This window comes from Canis lupus, chromosome 22, assembly GCF_011100685.1.
Source record: "Canis lupus familiaris isolate Mischka breed German Shepherd chromosome 22, alternate assembly UU_Cfam_GSD_1.0, whole genome shotgun sequence".
In the NCBI taxonomy this organism is placed as follows: Eukaryota; Metazoa; Chordata; class Mammalia; order Carnivora; family Canidae; genus Canis; species Canis lupus.
In genome coordinates, this window is record NC_049243.1 from 5999174 (window position 1) to 6017151 (window position 17978).

The following is a 17978-nucleotide window of genomic DNA, read 5'->3' on the forward strand; positions in this document are numbered from 1 at the left end:
GGAAGGGAAACAGGCATTCAGATCCAGGAAATAGAGAGATCCCCCCCTAAAATCAATAAAAACCGTTCAACACCTTGACATTTAATAGTGAAGCTTACAAATTCCAAAGATAAAGAGAAGATCCTTAAAGCAGCAAGAGACAAGAAATCCCTGACTTTTATGGGGAGGAGTATTAGGGTAACAGCAGACCTCTCCACAGAGACCTGGCAGGCCAGAAAGGGCTGGCAGGATATATTCAGGGTCCTAAACGAGAAGAACATGCAACCAAGAATACTTTATCCAGCAAGGCTCTCATTCAAAATGGAAGGAGAGATAAAGAGCTTCCAAGACAGGCAGCAACTGAAAGAATATGTGACCTCCAAACCAGCTCTGCAAGAAATTTTAAGGGGGACTCTTAAAATTCCCCTTTAAGAAGAAGTTCAGTGGAACAATCCACAAAAACAAGGACTGAATAGATATCATGATGACACTAAATTCATATCTCTCAATAGTAACTCTGAATGTGAACGGGCTTAATGACCCCATCAAAAGGCGCAGGGTTTCAGACTGGATAAAAAAGCAGGACCCATCTATTTGCTGTCTACAAGAGACTCATTTTAGACAGAAGGACACCTACAGCCTGAAAATAAAAGGTTGGAGAACCATTTACCATTCGAATGGTCCTCAAAAGAAAGGGGTAGCCATCCTTATAGCAGATAAACTAAAATTTACCCCGAAGACTGTAGTGAGAGATGAAGAGGGACACTATATCATACTTAAAGAATCTATTCAACAAGAGGACTTAACAATCCTCAATATATATGCCCCGAATGTGGGAGCTGCTAAATATATCAATCAATTATTAACCAAAGTGAAGAAATACTTAGATAATAATACACTTATGCTTGGTGACTTCAATCTAGCTCTTTCTATACTCGATAGGTCTTCTAAGCACAACATCTCCAAAGAAACGAGAGCTTTAAATGATACACTGGACCAGATGGATTTCACAGATATCTACAGAACTTTACATCCAAACTCAACTGAATACACATTCTTCTCAAGTGCACATGGAACTTTCTCCAGAATAGACCACATATTGGGTCACAAATCGGGTCTGAACCGATACCAAAAGATTGGGATTGTCCCCTGCATATTCTCAGACCATAATGCCTTGAAATTAGAACTAAATCACAACAAGAAGTTTGGAAGGACCTCAAACACGTGGAGGTTAAGGACCATCCTGCTAAAAGATGAAAGGGTCAATCAGGAAATTAAGGAAGAATTAAAAAGATTCATGGAAACTAATGAGAATGAAGATACAACTGTTCAAACTCTTTGGGATGCAGCAAAAGCAGTCCTAAGGGGGAAATACATCGCAATACAAGCATCCATTCAAAAACTGGAAAGAACTCAAATACAAAAGCTAACCTTACACATAAAGGAACTAGAGAAAAAACAGCAAATAGATCCTACACCCAGGAGAAGAAGGGAGTTAATAAAGATTCGAGCAGAACTCAACAAAACTGAGACCAGAAGAACTGTGGAACAGATCAACAGAACCAGGAGTTGGTTCTTTGAAAGAATTAATAAGATAGATAAACCATTAGCCAGCCTTATTAAAAAGAAGAGAGAGAAGACTCAAATTAATAAAATCATGAATGAGAAAGGAGAGATCACTACCAACACCAAGGAAATACAAACGATTTTAAAAACATATTATGAACAGCTATACGCCAATAAATTAGGCAATCTAGACGAAATGGATGCATTCCTGGAAAGCCACAAACTACCAAAACTGGAACAGGAAGAAATAGAAAACCTTAACAGGCCAATAACCAGGGAGGAAATTGAAGCAGTCATCAAAAACCTCCCAAGACACAAGAGTCCAGGGCCAGATGGCTTCCCAGGGGAATTTTATCAAACGTTTAAAGAAGAAACCATACCTATTCTCCTAAAGCTGTTTGGAATGATAGAAAGAGATGGAGTACTTCCAAATTCGTTCTATGAGGCCAGCATCACCTTAATTCCAAAACCAGACAAAGACCCCACCAAAAAGGAGAATTACAGACCAATATCCCTGATGAACATGGATGCAAAAATACTCAACAAGATACTGGCCAATAGGATCCAACAGTACATTAAGAAAATTATTCACCATGACCAAGTAGGATTTATCCCCGGGATGCAAGGCTGGTTCAACACCCATAAAACAATCAATGTGATTCATCATATCAGCAAGAGAAAAACCAAGAACCATATGATCCTCTCATTAGATGCAGAGAAAGCATTTGACAAAATACAGCATCCATTTCTGATCAAAACTCTTCAGAGTGTAGGGATAGAGGGAACATTCCTCAGCATCTTAAAAGCCATCTACGAAAAGCCCACAGCAAATATCATTCTCAATGGGGAAGCACTGGGAGCCTTTCCCCTAAGATCAGGAACAAGACAGGGATGTCCACTCTTACCACTGCTATTCAACATAGTACTGGAAGTCCTAGCCTCAGCAATCAGACAACAAAAAGACATTAAAGGCATTCAAATTGGCAAAGAAGAAGTCAAACTCTCCCTCTTCGCCGATGACATGATACTCTACATAGAAAACCCAAAAGTCTCCACCCCAAGATTGCTAGAACTCATACAGCAATTTGGTAACATGGCAGGATACAAAATGAATGCCCAGAAATCAGTGGCATTTCTATACACTAACAATGAGACTGAAGAAAGAGAAATTAAGGAGTCCATCCCATTTACAATTGCACCCAAAAGCATAAGATACCTAGGAATAAACCTAACCAAAGATGTAAAGGATCTATACCCTCAAAACTAGAGAACACTTCTGAAAGAAATTGAGGAAGACACAAAGAGATGGAAAAATATTCCATGCTCATGGATTGGCAGAATTAATATTGTGAAAATGTCAATGTTACCCAGGGCAATATACACGTTTAATGCAATCCCTATCAAAATACCATGGACTTTCTTCAGAGAGTTAGAACAAATTGTTTTAAGATTTGTGTGGAATCAGAAAAGACCCCGAATAGCCAGGGGAATTTTAAAAAAGAAAACCATATCTGGGGGCATCACAATGCCAGATTTCAGGTTGTACTACAAAGCTGTGGTCATCAAGACAGTGTGGTACTGGCACAAAAACAGACACATAGATCAATGGAACAGAATAGAGAACCCAGAAGTGGACCCTGAACTTTATTTATGGTCAACTAATATTTGATAAAGGAGGAAAGACTATCCATTGGAAGAAAGACAGTCTCTTCAATAAATGGTGCTGGGAAAATTGGACATCCACATGCAGAAGAATGAAACTAGACCACTCTCTTTCACCAGACACAAAGATAAACTCAAAATGGATGAAAGATCTAAATGTGAGACAAGATTCCATCAAAATCCTAGAGAAGAACACAGGCAACACCCTTTTTGAACTCGGCCACAGTAACTTCTTGCAAGATACATCCACGAAGGCAAAAGAAACAAAAGCAAAAATGAACTATTGGGACTTTATCAAGATAAGAAGCTTTTGCACAGCAAAGGATACAGTCAACAAAACTCAAAGACAACCTACAGAATGGGAGAAGATATTTGCAAATGACATATCAGATAAAGGGCTAGTTTCCAAGATCTATAAAGAACTTACTAAACTCAACACCAAAGAAACAAACAATCCAATCATGAAATGGGCAAAAGACATGAACAGAAATCTCACAGAGGAAGACATAGACATGGCCAACATGCACATGAGAAAATGCTCTGCATCACTTGCCATCAGGGAAATACAAATCAAAACCACAATGAGATACCACCTCACACCAGTGAGAATGGGGCAAATTAACAAGGCAGGAAACAGCAAATGTTGGAGAGGATGTGGAGAAAAGGGAACCCTCTTGCACTGTTGGTGGGAATGTGACCTGGTGCAGCCACTCTGGAAAACTGTGTGGAGGGTCCTCAAAGAGTTAAAAATAGACCTGCCCTACGACCCAGCAATTGCAATGTTGGGGATTTATCCCAACGATTCAGATGCAATGAAACGCCGGGACACCTGCACCCCGATGTTTATAGCAGCAATGGCCACGATAGCCAAACTGTGGAAGGAGCCTCGGTGTCCATCGAAAGATGAATGGATAAAGAAGATGTGGTTTATGTATACAATGGAATATTACTCAGCTATTAGAAATGACAAATACCCACCATTTGCTTCAACGTGGATGGAACTGGAGGGTATTATGCTGAGTGAAGTAAGTCAATCGGAGAAGGACAAACATTATATGTTCTCATTCATTTGGGGAATATAAATAATAGTGAAAGGGAATATAAGGGAAGGGAGAAGAAATGTGTGGGAAATATCAGAAAGGGAGACAGAACGTAAAGACTGCGAACTCTGGGAAACGAACTAGGGGTAGTAGAAGGGGAGGAGGGCGGGGGGTGGGAGTGAATGGGTGACGGGCACTTGGGGTTATTCTGTATGTTAGTAAATTGAACACCAATAAAAATAAATTAAAAAAAAAAGAAAAACCAACAATAAATGCTTTATTAAATGTAGCTTTTAAAAAAAAAAGAATAGCACAAAGGGAACGTCTAGAGGGTCACAGAGTGCATTTCAAGGATACTGGTACTCATAAACTTCTTAAGAAACCAGACAGAAGCATAATGAGAAAAAAAAATCTCAAACATTTTTTGGGCAACAGTTTTAGGATCAGCCATCCAGGAGGTTATGAAGGGAATGGAGTTACAGCAGGGGGCATATTTTGTGTTAAAAATGACAGGCTATGTGCAAGAATTTGTGTTTGGTGAAGAAGTGAAGCCAGCAAATATCTACCAAGGATCTTTTATGTGCCAGGCGGGGGTAAAACTTGGTCAGGATTGGGGGAGGCGGGCACCTGAGTAGCTCAGCGGGCTAGGGAGCTGCCTTCAGCTTGCGTCATGATCTCAGGGTTTTGGGACTGAGCCTCTCCTTGGGCTCCCTGCTCAGTGAAGAGCCTGCTTCTCCCTCTGCTCCTCCCCCTGCCTGCATGCACACCAGCACTCATTCTCTCTCTCTCTCTTAAATAAATAAAATCTTAAAAAAAAAAAAAAAAGATAGTGGAGGGTACATACACACAGTGTTAAGTGTTGAGCATGGGGGGTGAGAAGAGAAGGAATGCACAAAAGCAACAAGAATGGACAGAGAAAGGAGTACCTGAAATAAATGCTGTAGAATGATGGAATCGAATCAAATAGAAGTACCTATTTGGGAGATAGTGGTTATTTACCTGCAAATCCTGCCTTGGTTTAAAATCAGGAAATACGGTGAATCCAAAACAACATGCATGTAGAAACCCAACCAAAAAAACCTGGTTAACCGCACTTTTCTTCAACTTGAGTTAAACGGATCCTTCCTTGCAAAAAGTGAAAAACATGACTTTATAGCCCTTATGACAGAAAGGAGATCTGGGGGGGAAAAACATGCCCCCCCAGGTAGTCAAAGGATGAAAATAAATTAAGAAATAAGAGGGCAGAGACGCCTGGGTGGCTCAGAGGCTGAGCATCTGCCTTTGGCTCAGGGCGTGATCCTGGGGTCCTGGGATCCAGTTCTGCATAGGTTCCCTGCATGGAGCCGGCTTCTCCCTCCGTGTCTCTCATGAATAAATAAAATCTTGAAAAGAAAAGAAAAGAGAAGAGAAGAGAAGAGAAGAGAAGAGAAGAGAAGAGAAGAGAAGAGAAGAGAAGAGAAGAGAAGAGAAAAGAAAAGAAAAGAAAAACGAAAAGAAAAGAAACGAAACGAGAGGGTTACTCTTTCGGCTTTACTCTTTTCCAATTTTGGTGTCAAAACCAGTCTGCAAATTAGAACAAACATTAAAGGAGATAAATAGGAAGCGTTTATTTGGCAAATACGAAGTGCCCACTCTGTGTGTTACAGCGAGAGGATCCTACTGTAAACGGTGCAGGAAGATACGACACAAGTCATTTTTTAAAAGTGTGTTAAGGGGAATCCCCGGGTGGCTCAGCGGTTTAGCACCCGCCTTTGACCCAGGGCGTGATCCTGGGGACCCGGGATCGACTCCCACGTCGGGCTCTCTGCATGGGGCCTGCTTCTCCCTCTGCCTGTGTCTCTGCATCTCTATCTACATCTCTGTCTCTCATGACACATAAATAAATAAAATCTTTAAAAAAAATTAAGTAGAAGAAAACCCCGTGGGGAGGAAAAAAAATAAAAAAAGGAAGGCGTGTCAATTCTTGGGAGAGTTTGGAAAAGCTTCCCTGAGGCCTTCGCTGACATTCACGCTGGGCCTTGGAGATCGGGGTAGGAGTTTGGCGGAGAGTGTCAAGAAGCCGAGCGAGGCCGGAAAGAGCCTAGAGAAACTCGGGCCTGGTTTCAGCACTGGACTGTGCGTGTCGGATTCAACGACAGGAACAGGGGCTAGGAGGGCGGGTGGGAGCATCTTCTGCAGAGCATCTTCTGCAAGGGCCCGGGAAGGCAAAAGGGCACGGAGGTTAGGAGCCCCGGCGGTCGGGCCTCGGGGTCCCCGTGTGTGGCATGGAAATAATAACAATCTTACTTCCTAACGATATCATCTTACACATATAATAACCACCTTACGCAGTCGCTAGGAGGATGAAGCGACAGTGTGTACCGAACGTCAGCGGAGGCTCCAGCCCATCAGGAGCTAAATAAGACACCATCGTCGTAACGATTCCCAGCATCTCCCCGCCCCCCCGCCACCCACCCCTCCACTTCCCGCTACCGCTGGAGAAGCCAGGTTAGCTGCGGTCGGCCGCGCCCACTTGCCCCTGCTCCGCCCTTCGAGGCCTCGGACGTCTCTTCACGGCGGGCCCGGGAAGGGGCGGGCAGGCGGGCAGCGTCAGGCGCCGCCGCTCACCGGGGCTGCGGTCTCGCTCCTCCTCCTCCTCCGCTGTCCCGCGAGCCTTGAAGCCGGGCGGCAGCGCCGGCCCGATCAGATCCCTCGCCATCCGCGGGGGCGGACACCGTCCGGCCCTACGACTCTAACCACACAGACTCCCGTCGGCCAAGAGGCAGCCCCGGCTCCTCGCGCCGCACTTGCCGCCCGCCTTTTTCCGGCGCCTGCCGATGACGTAGCAACCTGTGGTTGGCGGAGCCGCGCAAGTCGCGAAAGGCGGAAGTGACGCCTAAAGCCCGTTCCGCATTCGCACGCTCGGCTCGCTGCCTGGCGGGAGGCATGGCTGAGCCGGCTAGCGATTCCGTGGCTTCTGCGGGGTGGTTTCCGTCGTCCGAGCTGACCCCGGCGCTGGGGCCTCTGAGCGACCCTGCCTCGCTGCGGGACAACTGGATGCTCTGGGCAATGCTGCCGCCGCCACCGCCGCCTTCGTCGTCGCCTTCTCTGGGAGGGTCGGAGCCTTCCTCGGAGGGGCGGCCCTCCCGGGAGGCCCAGGCGCTCCCCGAGGCGCCCCCTCCCTTCGACGCCCAGATTCTCCCCGGGGCGCAGCCTCCCTTCGACGCCCAGTACCCCCTTGATGCTCAGCCTCCCCTCAACGGCCAGCCGTCCTGGAACTTCCAGGCTTCGACATCATGGTACTGGAGACAGTCGTCTGGTGCTTTTCGGGGGCATCAGAAGACTCCGGGTAGGCTGTTACCCCCGCCCCCTCCTTACCACCCTTTACTTTCCTTTTCTTCTCCCCTTCCTTCCTCTCCCACTTTCCCCTTTTTCCTCTTCTCTACTTCTGATTCTGTCCTGCAGTCCTGGAGTCTGTCTGCTCATCAACGTCTCACAATTTGTCGGACAGTAATGTTTTCCCCGCCTATTCAGTCCGGTTCAGGAGTTATTTATTTTTTCTTTTTAAAGATTTTGTTTATTTATTCATGAGACACACACACACACACACACACACACACACACACACACAGAGGCAGAGACACAGGCAGAGGGAGAAGCAGGCTCCATGCAGGGAGCCCGACGTGGGACTCGATCCCGGGTCTCCAGAGTCACGCCCTGGGTCAAAGGCAGGCGCTAAACCGCTGAGCCACCTGGGCATTCCCTGTTCAGGACTTATTTATCGAATTCCAGCAGTGTACCAGGAACTGGGGATATAGCAGTGATCGAAATATAACAAAAATCCTTACCTTTATGGAGCTTCACGTTTCCTGGTGGAGGAAGACGGAATAAAGCAGTGTGTATTAGAAGGCAGTGAGGGCCATGGCGAGATAGAGAGCCAAAGGGGAATGATAGGGAGTGCAGTTTTAAGTGTCAGTCGTTTTTTTTTTTTTTTTAAAGAATAAATAAAATAAGTGTCAGTCGTAAAGAGTCAGCTTCGGAGCAAAGGCTACAGGGAGGTGAGGGATACATTTGTGGATGACATCTGGGGGAATAGGGATGCAGGCAGAATGAAGTGCAAGTGCAAAGACTTGGAGGCGGGAGCTGTAGATCAGAACCGAAGCCAAGAGGAACAAGCCTGGGGACAGAACTGTAGAAGATCGGGGAAGAGGGCCGACCTGCTAGGGCCTTGTAGACAGTGGGACTTTGACTTTTTGCTCTTGTGATAGGGGGTGGTGCAAGGGAGTGACGTGACTTGATTTACATTTTAGAAGGATTAATGTGGCTGCTAATGGTTATTGATCTAAAGGGAAAGGAGTTAGGAAGGTATTGGAGTTACCCAAGTGAGAGATACTGGGGACTCGGGCCACCAGGGTGGAGCTCGGGGGATGGATGAAAGTGTTGGATTCTAGATCTGTTTGGAGGGGAGGGAAGGACCAACACGGTTTGCTCCAGGATCAGATGTAAGATGTGAGGTCAAGACAAGAATAACAAAGCCCCCGCCCCCCACCCCCCCAACAAGTGGAAGGATGGGAATGGAACAGATTTGGAAGGAAGACCCGGGAGTTGAGCTTGGAATATGTTGGTGTCAAATGGAGATATCGAATAGGCTGTTAGGTTGTACTTTTCAGGGGAGATTGGTGTCTGGAGCTGTGAATTTGGGTGTCATCAGCATATAGGTCATAGTTAAAGCCACAAGATTGTTCACTTAAAACCCTTCAATTCTGCATGAGCTTTAATTTACATCAACTCGAATCCAAATCAGCGTTTACTGCTTGCCGAATGCCGGGAATATGAATGTTCTAAGACAGTCCTGAGTCCAGTGAGACGGGTTCATAAATATAAGTCACAGCACAGCATGACTGGCGATGGAGGCATGTAGAGGAATTTGGGGAAGGCTTTTGGAAGAAGCGCGTTGGGAGATGTGTAGGGTTTATGAAGAGATACTTTTTAGGTATGGGCAAAGAGGTGTGAATACAAGGGGAGTTCTGAGAACTGCTCTGTTCTAGTGTGAGTGAAGCAAAGTAAGTGGAGGGTATGGGGGAAGAGTAGGATGAGAAAATAAACTGGGATCTCATTAAAGGGCTCTGGGAAGCCATTTATAGATTTTCCAGGATTGTGACCATTGGAGGATTATTTTTGTGGTGAAAATGTGTAGAGTCTGTTGGAAGAGAGGGCTTGCGAACTAGAAGACAGTCTGGAAGCCTGTGCTAGTAATCTAGGTGAAAGATAAGGTTTCAGAGTTGGGTCTTGGCAATAAGACAGGAAAGAACGTGAGAGAAAATGTATTTCACAACTCTGTTTTCCTGCTGTAAAGTTGATGCTGAAAGTGCTGTATTGGGATTTTATTATTTACATTTCTAATGCTTGAAATAACTGTAACAAATTTTATCAGGTTTGAGTGGCCATTTCTTTCTTTACTTTGACACCTAAAGCATGTATGGACGTGTAAATTGTTACATGTAAATATGTAACAACATATTTACTTGAAAAATACTTATTTGGTAGACTAGTCTTAATCTTTGTTAATTTGAACTTCTTCTTAAAAGCGGCAGTTTTTACTCAAGTATTTGTGACATGTTAGAACAAATAAAATTTAAAAATTGTATAGTTGCAAATATTTACAGGTTTCTTTTTGTTTTTTAGTTAATCATTCTTATTTTCCACGAAAATATGATGCAAAGTTCACTGATGTCAACCTCCCTCCCAGTAGAAAACAGAAAAAAAAGGTATTTTTAAAGATATTCTTGAATGTGACACTTGGGTCCCTAAGTCACTGTTTTATTCCTTGTGTTTCTATCATAACTGTCTCAGTGTTTTGCGTCCATAATTGACACAGTGAGGCCTTAACTATAATGGGATCTTTAAGGATCTTAGCTTTAAGTAAAAACTTGAAGCAAAATCTTTTTGAGAAATAAATGGAGAAATTGTAGAAACAGAAAACAATCCATTTCAGTATATTTTCTTGAATAAATTGAGAATTATGATTACGAGTAAATGTTATCAAACGTTGGTAAACTAAAAAAAAAAAATGTATATATGCGTACACACACATAATTAGAGAATTGAGGGAAGAAGGATGGAATTTAGGGAGAAGGATGGAAATCCAGACTTTTTCTCCTGTAAAATTGAAAACATGGAGTTAAGAACAAATTACAATGATACAAATCTTTTATTTTTTATAATCTTTTTTTTTTTTTTTTTTTTTTTTTATTTATGATAGTCACAGAGAGAGAGAGAGAGAGAGGGGCAGAGACAAAGGCAGAGGGAGAAGCAGGCTCCATGCACTGGGAGCCCGATGTGGGATTCGATCCCAGGTCTCCAGGACCGCGCCCTGGGCCAAAGGCAGGCGCTAAACCGCTGCGCCACCCAGGGATCCCATCTTTTTTGTTTTGACACAGGGATATTTGAGGAACAAATATTTCTGTGATCAAAAAAATATTTGCAGCAGTTTCTTTTTTTTTTGTTTCAAATTCAATTAAAATTAAATGTATTTTTAAAAGATTTTATTTATCTTTATTTATCTGAGAGAGAAAGAGAGCATGAGTGGGCATAGAGGCAGATGAAGAAGGAGAGGTATACTCCCTACTGAGAAGGGAGCCTGACTCAGGGCTTGATCCCAGGACCCTATATTATGAACTGAGCCACCTGGTGCCCCAGCTTCCTTTATTCTGATGAAGCTGATAAATCTGGTCTGTTTTAAGGTGTATAAATGTCAGGGTGCCTGGCTGGCTCAGTTGGTACAGCATGTGATTCTTGATCTAGGCATTGTAAATTTGAGCCTCATGTTGGGTATAGAGATTACTTAAAAATAAAATCTAAAAAAAAAAAAAAAGTCATTAATTTAGAATGAGGTGACTAAAGTCTACAGCTTGAAATTATGTCCTTCGTTTTGGCATGAAAACTAAGTAACTAACACTAACAAAATATTGTGCATGTATAATGTATTAACATAATCCCAGCATTAAACAATGGAAGACCTTTTCCTATATAGTTTATCATTGTAATCTTTTTTGTTTTATGTTTAAGCATAAAAATAGCAGATTGGGAATAAATAACTGACCTTTACTAAATGATTCTTTTTTTTTCTTTTAAAGATTTTATTTATTCATTTGACAGAGACTGAGAGAGCACACAAGCAGGGGGAGCGGCAGGCAGAAGGAGAGGGAGAAGCCAGCTCCTCATGGAGCAGGAAGCCTGATGTGGGGCTAGATTCCAGGACTCTGGGATCATGACCCGAGCTGAAGGCAGACACTTAACTGACTGAGCCACCCAGGCATCCCCATATGCTGTGCTCTTAATTAGATTACCAATTTGAAATATATTCACAGATTGTATTCTACTCTGTTAAAAAAAATTTTTTTTTAAACTTTATTTATTCATGAGAGACACAAAGAGAGGCAGAGACACAGGCAGAGACAAGCAGGCTCCTCGCAGGGAACCTGATGCAGCACTCAATCCCTGGACCCTGGGATCACAACCTGAGCCAAAGGCAGATGCTCAACCACTGAACCACCCTGGTGGCTCTAAAATTTCTTTATCATGCTTGGCTTTTCTTAATACATTTCCTAAAAATAAAATAAACAGAATTATCCCTTCATTAGAAATGTATTTAGAAGTTTCTCCCACATACAGGGGTTATATGAAAAATCAAAGTATGTACTACTGGAAGGATGGTTATATTTTTGTTATTGGTTAAAAATTTTTTATTAAAAGCCTAATGCCTCTCTGTTTTTGTTTGCAGAAAAGAAAGGAACCAGTTTTTCATTGTTTTTGTGATACCTGTGATCGTGGTTTTAAAAATCAAGAAAAGTATGATAAACACATGTCTGAACACATGAAAGTAGGTTTTTATTGGTTGTCCTGAAATTAATTAATTAATTTATTTTTAAGATTTTATATATTTATTCATGAGAGACACATAGAGTCAGAGACACGGGCAGAGGGAGAAGCAGGCTCCATGCAGGGAGTCCGACGTGGCACTTGATCCCGGGTCTCCAGGATCACGCCCTGGGCTGAAGGCGGCACTAAACCGCTTGAGCCACTGGGCTGCCCCTGTCCTGAAATTTATTTAGCAAAATGGGTATATTTGGTAGAAATTCTGAACTTTTTTTCCTTAAAAGTTTATAGTTTTCATAGAAGTTGTTTGATGACTTGATAAATTGAGACAATGACCCTAGGATTTGGGGTGTGAGGGTGGGGAGCCCACTACTTCAGGAAGAGGCTAGATGGCAGCAAAGAAGAGAGGTCTGACAGCTGTGTGTGTATCACTTCTGCTTTGTAAGAGTCCTGGGCCTCACCTCCAGGTGCTCTATGCACCTTTGTGTGGTTTTTCTGCTTTAAGGCTATCCTTGACCATTTAATCACACTGTGTAATTTGCCATGGCCCATCACTCTCAAAGGATGGTTTGGACCTTATAAAGTACTTAAAAATTTCTTTTAATCAAATTGTTCTTAATTTGGAAAGGCTCCTTCAACTTACAGAATCAAAAAAATTTTGTAACATTGCCGATGTCCTGCATTTACTAGGTAGAGAAATAAATGATAATGTTGCTGTACTGTATGCTTTGTGAATGTCATTCCTTTTTTAAATACAATACCAATTTGGAGTGCTTTTTGTTTTGCTGTTGACGTAAGTATGGGATGATAACAGCACATAGATGGGATAACTATGTAATTCAACCAGATTATGTTTGAATATGTAGTAGTAGGATAAATTTAATATGGAATATATTGAATATATATATTTTTTAAATTCTTGCAGTGTCCTGAAGTAGATTGTTCTTTTAGTGCACATGAGAAGATTGTCCAATTCCATTGGAGAAATGTAAGTTCTTGTTGCATTTTTGTTTTTTTTCCTAAAAAATTCATGCTTTTTATTTCATTGATTTGTTATCCTCACGGCTCTTCTTTTATATAGTCTAATAACAAGTAACATTCATGAATACTTTGTACTTTGTATTCAATTTTATCTTCATGAACCACTATGTGAAATAGGTAAATGTTGGCCAGAGTTAATAGATTTTTAAAAAATGACTTAACCAGGGCCTTAGAACTGATTATTGTACTTGGTTTTCTTGACCACAAATTCTATGCTTGTTTTACTGCATGGTGCTGCTTCAAATCATTCTGTGTATCATTATTTCTTCAGCTACCTCAATCAATTTTGGTTGGTAGATTATTCATTTGTGTATTTGATGTCAGTTGAGAAATGGTCATATACCTACTTCGTAACCAAAGTTATGTTACTCCTTTTCTCTTTATCAGTTGCGCCAATCTAAACACTCAAGAAATTACTCCTTTTCCTTTAAAGGAGAAGTCATAATGGATGGGTAAAACCTGCTTACTTAGTTTTAAAAATTTTCTCTGCTAGTAAATTTAATGTTGAGTACAGAGTCTCCATCATCACCCATGATACTTGAAATTTATCAGAAACATATAATATGGGTGCACCTGAGTGAGTCAGTCAGTACAACATGTGACTCTTGATCTCAGGGTTGTGAGTTCAAGCCCCATGTGGGCATGGAGTCTACTTAAAAAACAAAAAGTTAAAAAAACCAATACATACAATATGCTTCCTGATGTTCAGCAGGCTTTTTCTCCCTAGATGCATGCTCCTGGTATGAAGAAGATCAAGTTAGATACTCCAGAGGAGATTGCAAGATGGAGAGAAGAAAGAAGGAAGTGAGTTAAGAGTTCAGAACTAGTGAAATAACTTTCTTTTACTGTGGCAAGGCTGAATACTTCCAAATAATGACCATTCTGGCCCTAATGAGTGATTTGATAAAGGAAATTTGGGTTGTTTTTTTTTTTTTGTTTTCTTTTTTTTTTTTTTGAAATTTGTTTTTTTTTTTTAACATTACAAATATTCCTCTGAAAATGACTAGTACTAATTTTGCTGTTCTTCAGACTTGGTATATAGTGAATTTGAGGTTGTTACTTGATGTTTTAAAAAGAAGTATACAATTTTTATTAGTGTAGTCATTGAATTCCCTTATAATGTTGGTACTAGGGAATGGGCTGTGAGATCTATTACATGAGGCTATTATTGAATAAGTTTTAAGAGAACCTAATAAGAATTCTTTGTAAATAACCAGTCATAATGGGACTGTACTCTACTCTTTGAGGGGAGCTCCTGCATGCCACCTTTGTTAGATGTTCAGTGCTCAGGCAATAATGAGTGGGCACTCTTTTTTTTTTTTTTTATGAGTGGGTACTCTTATTAAAACAATACATAATACTTTACTATGTTTTTCTTTTTTTTTTTCCAACAAAAATTTGTTGAATGACTGAAGTATGCTAGGTATAGGGAATATAGCAATGATACATGGGTTTATCCTTAATTTTAAAAGACCAGGAATTTTTTTCTATAAGTAATGTCTAAGAAATTTGAGCCTTACCAGGTGTCTTGTAGCTTTATGCTTATCAGAGAAGAAAGTTTAATAGATGTCTAGCTTGAATATCCTCAGGAAAAATCCCAGTAGGACACTATTTTACTGTCTTATTAGAAAGGAATATGACAGCTCATCCTGAAGCCGAAACTAGGTAGAACTATTAGAATAGTGAGATGCATTTTTAAGTCAAATGATGTTTTTCTGGAATTAAAAAAATGAGGAGAGCCTGAGATGAAAAAAGGATGGTTATCTTCCACGGTCAAGAAAAATACTTAGAACTCTTGACTGGCAAGTCAAATTTTTACTTTGTTCTTAATTTAACTTTTTAGTTTATTTTTAAATTCAACATTTTTGTTTGTAACAAATAACTTGAAACCATGTGGACTTTATGAAGATGTTAGTAAAATTATAGGTATTATCACCACAGTCATCATCCTCAAAGTCTTCAATATGTGAGTCAGATAAGCTTGATCAGATGCCCAGCAAACAATAAAACATGACATGTTATATTCGTTCATTTATACATGCCTTGGGTCCAACATGAGGTTGTGAGTAAATGTACGATGAAAGACATGGCAGCGTATCTTAATGCTTTTATACAGCACTTTCTCACTTTTAAGCCTCTTACAATATATATTTTTGTGTTTTTGAAAAGTATTTGAGTATAGTTGACATACAATGTCAAATTAGTTTCAGGTATACAGCATAGTAATTCCACAAGTCTATATGGTAAGCTGTGCTCACCACGAGTGTAGCTGCAGTCTGTCACTGTACAACACTGGTGTAATGTTCCAGTTGACTATATTCCAATTGACCATATTCTTATGCTGAGCCTTTTATCCCAGTGACTTATTCATTCCATAATGGGAAGCCTGTGTCTCCCACTTCCCTTCAGCCATTTGGCCCATTTCCCACCTTCTCCTGTCTAGTAATCATCAGTTTGTACTCTGTATCTATTGGTTTTACTCTGCTTTTTGTTTGTTTATTATTTAGCTTGTTTTATTTTTCAGATTTCACATATGTGAGATCATATGGTTTTTGTCTTTCTCTTTCCGACTTACTCTACTTACAATAATTCCCTCTAGGTCCATCCATAGTATCTTACGTTTTTAGTTTAAATCCACTTATATATATAGTGTTGTGGCAGGTGTTATACCATTAGGTGAAAAAGTTAGGCACTGCCCTTTAAAGCTGTAATTAAATTAATTAAATTAAAGGTAATTCTGAGGGTGGCAAGCATAAAGATTTAGAACCAACTGAGAACAAACAGAATTTAGTTGACGTATATATAAGTATCAGTTATGAATACTGTGTGCAGAGACGGATGAGGGTGAAAGGACCCGCAGAAGAGTTTAATTTTTAAGCAAGTCGAGTCTAGCCAGTCAGCATGGACTCGGTTGATTTAATAGAGTTTCAGTCACATCTTTGGCTAACAAATGAAGGAGTTCAGGCCATCAGAAATAGGGTGTACTAGAATGCCTTTTCTCTATTTCCATGGCAGACTGCTGCTATCTTGAAATACTAGTCTTAAATGTCACCTGATTTGTCACTCTCTCCTTAATCTTTATTTTCTTTATCTTGGTGCTGCCAGAGTGCTTGTCAGTAATAAGATAAGGAACTTGTACCAGAATGTAAATTTAAACATTACTTTTTTTATTGAGAGAAAAATCTTGCTAGGAAAAAGATGGTAGCTGATCTAAATATTTTACTTAGTAACATAGTTGATTTATACTCTGGCATCAGTGTGTGAATTGTGTGTGGATTGGCTGCCAATCCACAGACCACCCTACCCTAAGATACTATTTACTACCTCATTTGTGACTATGTAGCTTTTGAATACAACTTTAGCATCTGTTGCATTGTATCATAGTTAACCCTAGGCTTGGACATCTTTGGTTCTGCTGCACTTTGCACTGCGCCTGGAATTTAGGGTGTAGAGAATAAATATTTGTTGATTGGATTTCTGTTAAAGGGTGCAGGGTAGGAAGACTTGAATTTCGACTTGAAGGGAGTTTAGCCAATTGCATGGTCAAACTTAGAATAGTCAGGACCATGATATGGCTTGACTTAAGAAGAATTCTGAAGCAAGGCATATTGAAGCACCTCGCTCCTTTTAACTGGCTTCTTTATAGATACAGTTTATTTTCCTCACAACTCTCTATATGTTTTTTTGCTTTGCTTTTTTGTTTTTGTCAATTGGTTGTATCTTTTTATTATTTTACACAGAGGAATAATAAACAAGAAGAATTAACTCCCATTTCCTGTCTGACACTTAAGTTTTCGAAGAGCGGATGCTGACAGTGTTCTATTAAATGGGATGGAAGTGACCTAACTGCTAAAAACACTACGCTATTCTCCTTGCTACCTAGTTTTGACTTTGATCAGTGGGAAGTTAGTGCAGCTCAGCTGCCAGGCCCCTCTTATGAATGTTTAGTTCTTTTGGGGAGGATTACCATGGTTGCCAGTCAGCAAAGATTATAAAGCAACTAAGAAATTAAGCAACTTAGTTTAGTTGTTCAATCTCTCAAGTCTTGAGTTCACTTAAGGCAGTAGGAAAGGTCCGAGTTTCTGATTTGCCAGCTTTGGTTCTCTTCTCTGTAGTGGCTGTATAAATTGAATCCTGAACTCTGGGAAAATTAGACTGCTATTAATGATCCCCACCTTCAATGACTGTTCTACAAGTCTAGCTGTTTCACTCTCTCACAATCCTTCCCTCATGTAGTCTGGAGGAGTGCAGTGTTCCTTGGCATAGGAAAGTTGAGCTGAGCTCAGATCTAACTAGGAAAAGATGAAGGAGAGCATAGTGTGGTGTCAGATGGATTGGCATGTTCTAGGAACTTGAGTATAGGTAAGACATGATAGAAGTTTTTTAAAAGATGGTGGTGGTGTGGCCAGAAAGAACTAGGTGGCTATAGAACATTTGGGAGATAAATGGGCACTATTTGGGATTAAATGATAATGAGGTTGAGGAGGAAAGAGGTTTTGAGGAGACTTCCAAGTTCCTGATATGAGTACCTCTGAAAGCTGAATCCTGAAAGAGGGTTTGGAGGTATTGATTTTAGACATTGTTGAATATAAGGAGATTCTGAGATACTTACTTAAGATGTTCCATAGACATTAAGACTTGGACCAGACTGGGCTGGATAGATATTTTTAAATCATGAAATTGGAAATGTAAAGACATTCCCCACAGAGAGAGGATGGAGTTAAAGGAGAAGACAGCCTAACAGAGTAAAAAACCAGTAATACTGCCAAGAGAGGGGTAGAAGAAAACTAAGAAAATGACATGTCATGGAAGCCAGTAGAGGGGAGGATTTCA

The 17978-nt window shown here is 40.8% G+C and overlaps 2 protein-coding genes across 4 annotated transcripts in view; one reads left to right on the forward strand and one right to left on the reverse strand.

The window, feature by feature from the left end:
* The window catches only part of GPALPP1 (GPALPP motifs containing 1), a 49986-nt gene extending 42918 nt beyond the window's left edge, over positions 1-7068 (reverse strand). Inside the window, exon 1 of one of the 3 annotated variants that reach the window (XM_038569586.1) lies at positions 6855-7068. In XM_038569586.1, coding sequence (XP_038425514.1) covers positions 6855-6945 — 91 coding nt within the window. In that variant the 5' untranslated portion in view covers positions 6946-7068. Of the gene's footprint in view, positions 1-5246; positions 5266-6854 lie in introns of those variants that run through there. The other 2 variants (XM_038569587.1, XM_038569588.1) reach the window with 2 other exon arrangements.
* Positions 7069-7124: 56 nt separating this feature from the next.
* Positions 7125-17978, forward strand: part of NUFIP1 (nuclear FMR1 interacting protein 1) — a 46272-nt gene continuing 35418 nt past the window's right edge. The window contains exons 1-5 of the mRNA XM_038569585.1: positions 7125-7575; positions 9912-9994; positions 12010-12108; positions 13030-13092; positions 13873-13949. Of these exons, the coding sequence (XP_038425513.1) occupies positions 7173-7575; positions 9912-9994; positions 12010-12108; positions 13030-13092; positions 13873-13949 (725 nt within the window). The 5' untranslated portion in view covers positions 7125-7172. The remainder of the gene's footprint in view (positions 7576-9911; positions 9995-12009; positions 12109-13029; positions 13093-13872; positions 13950-17978) is intronic.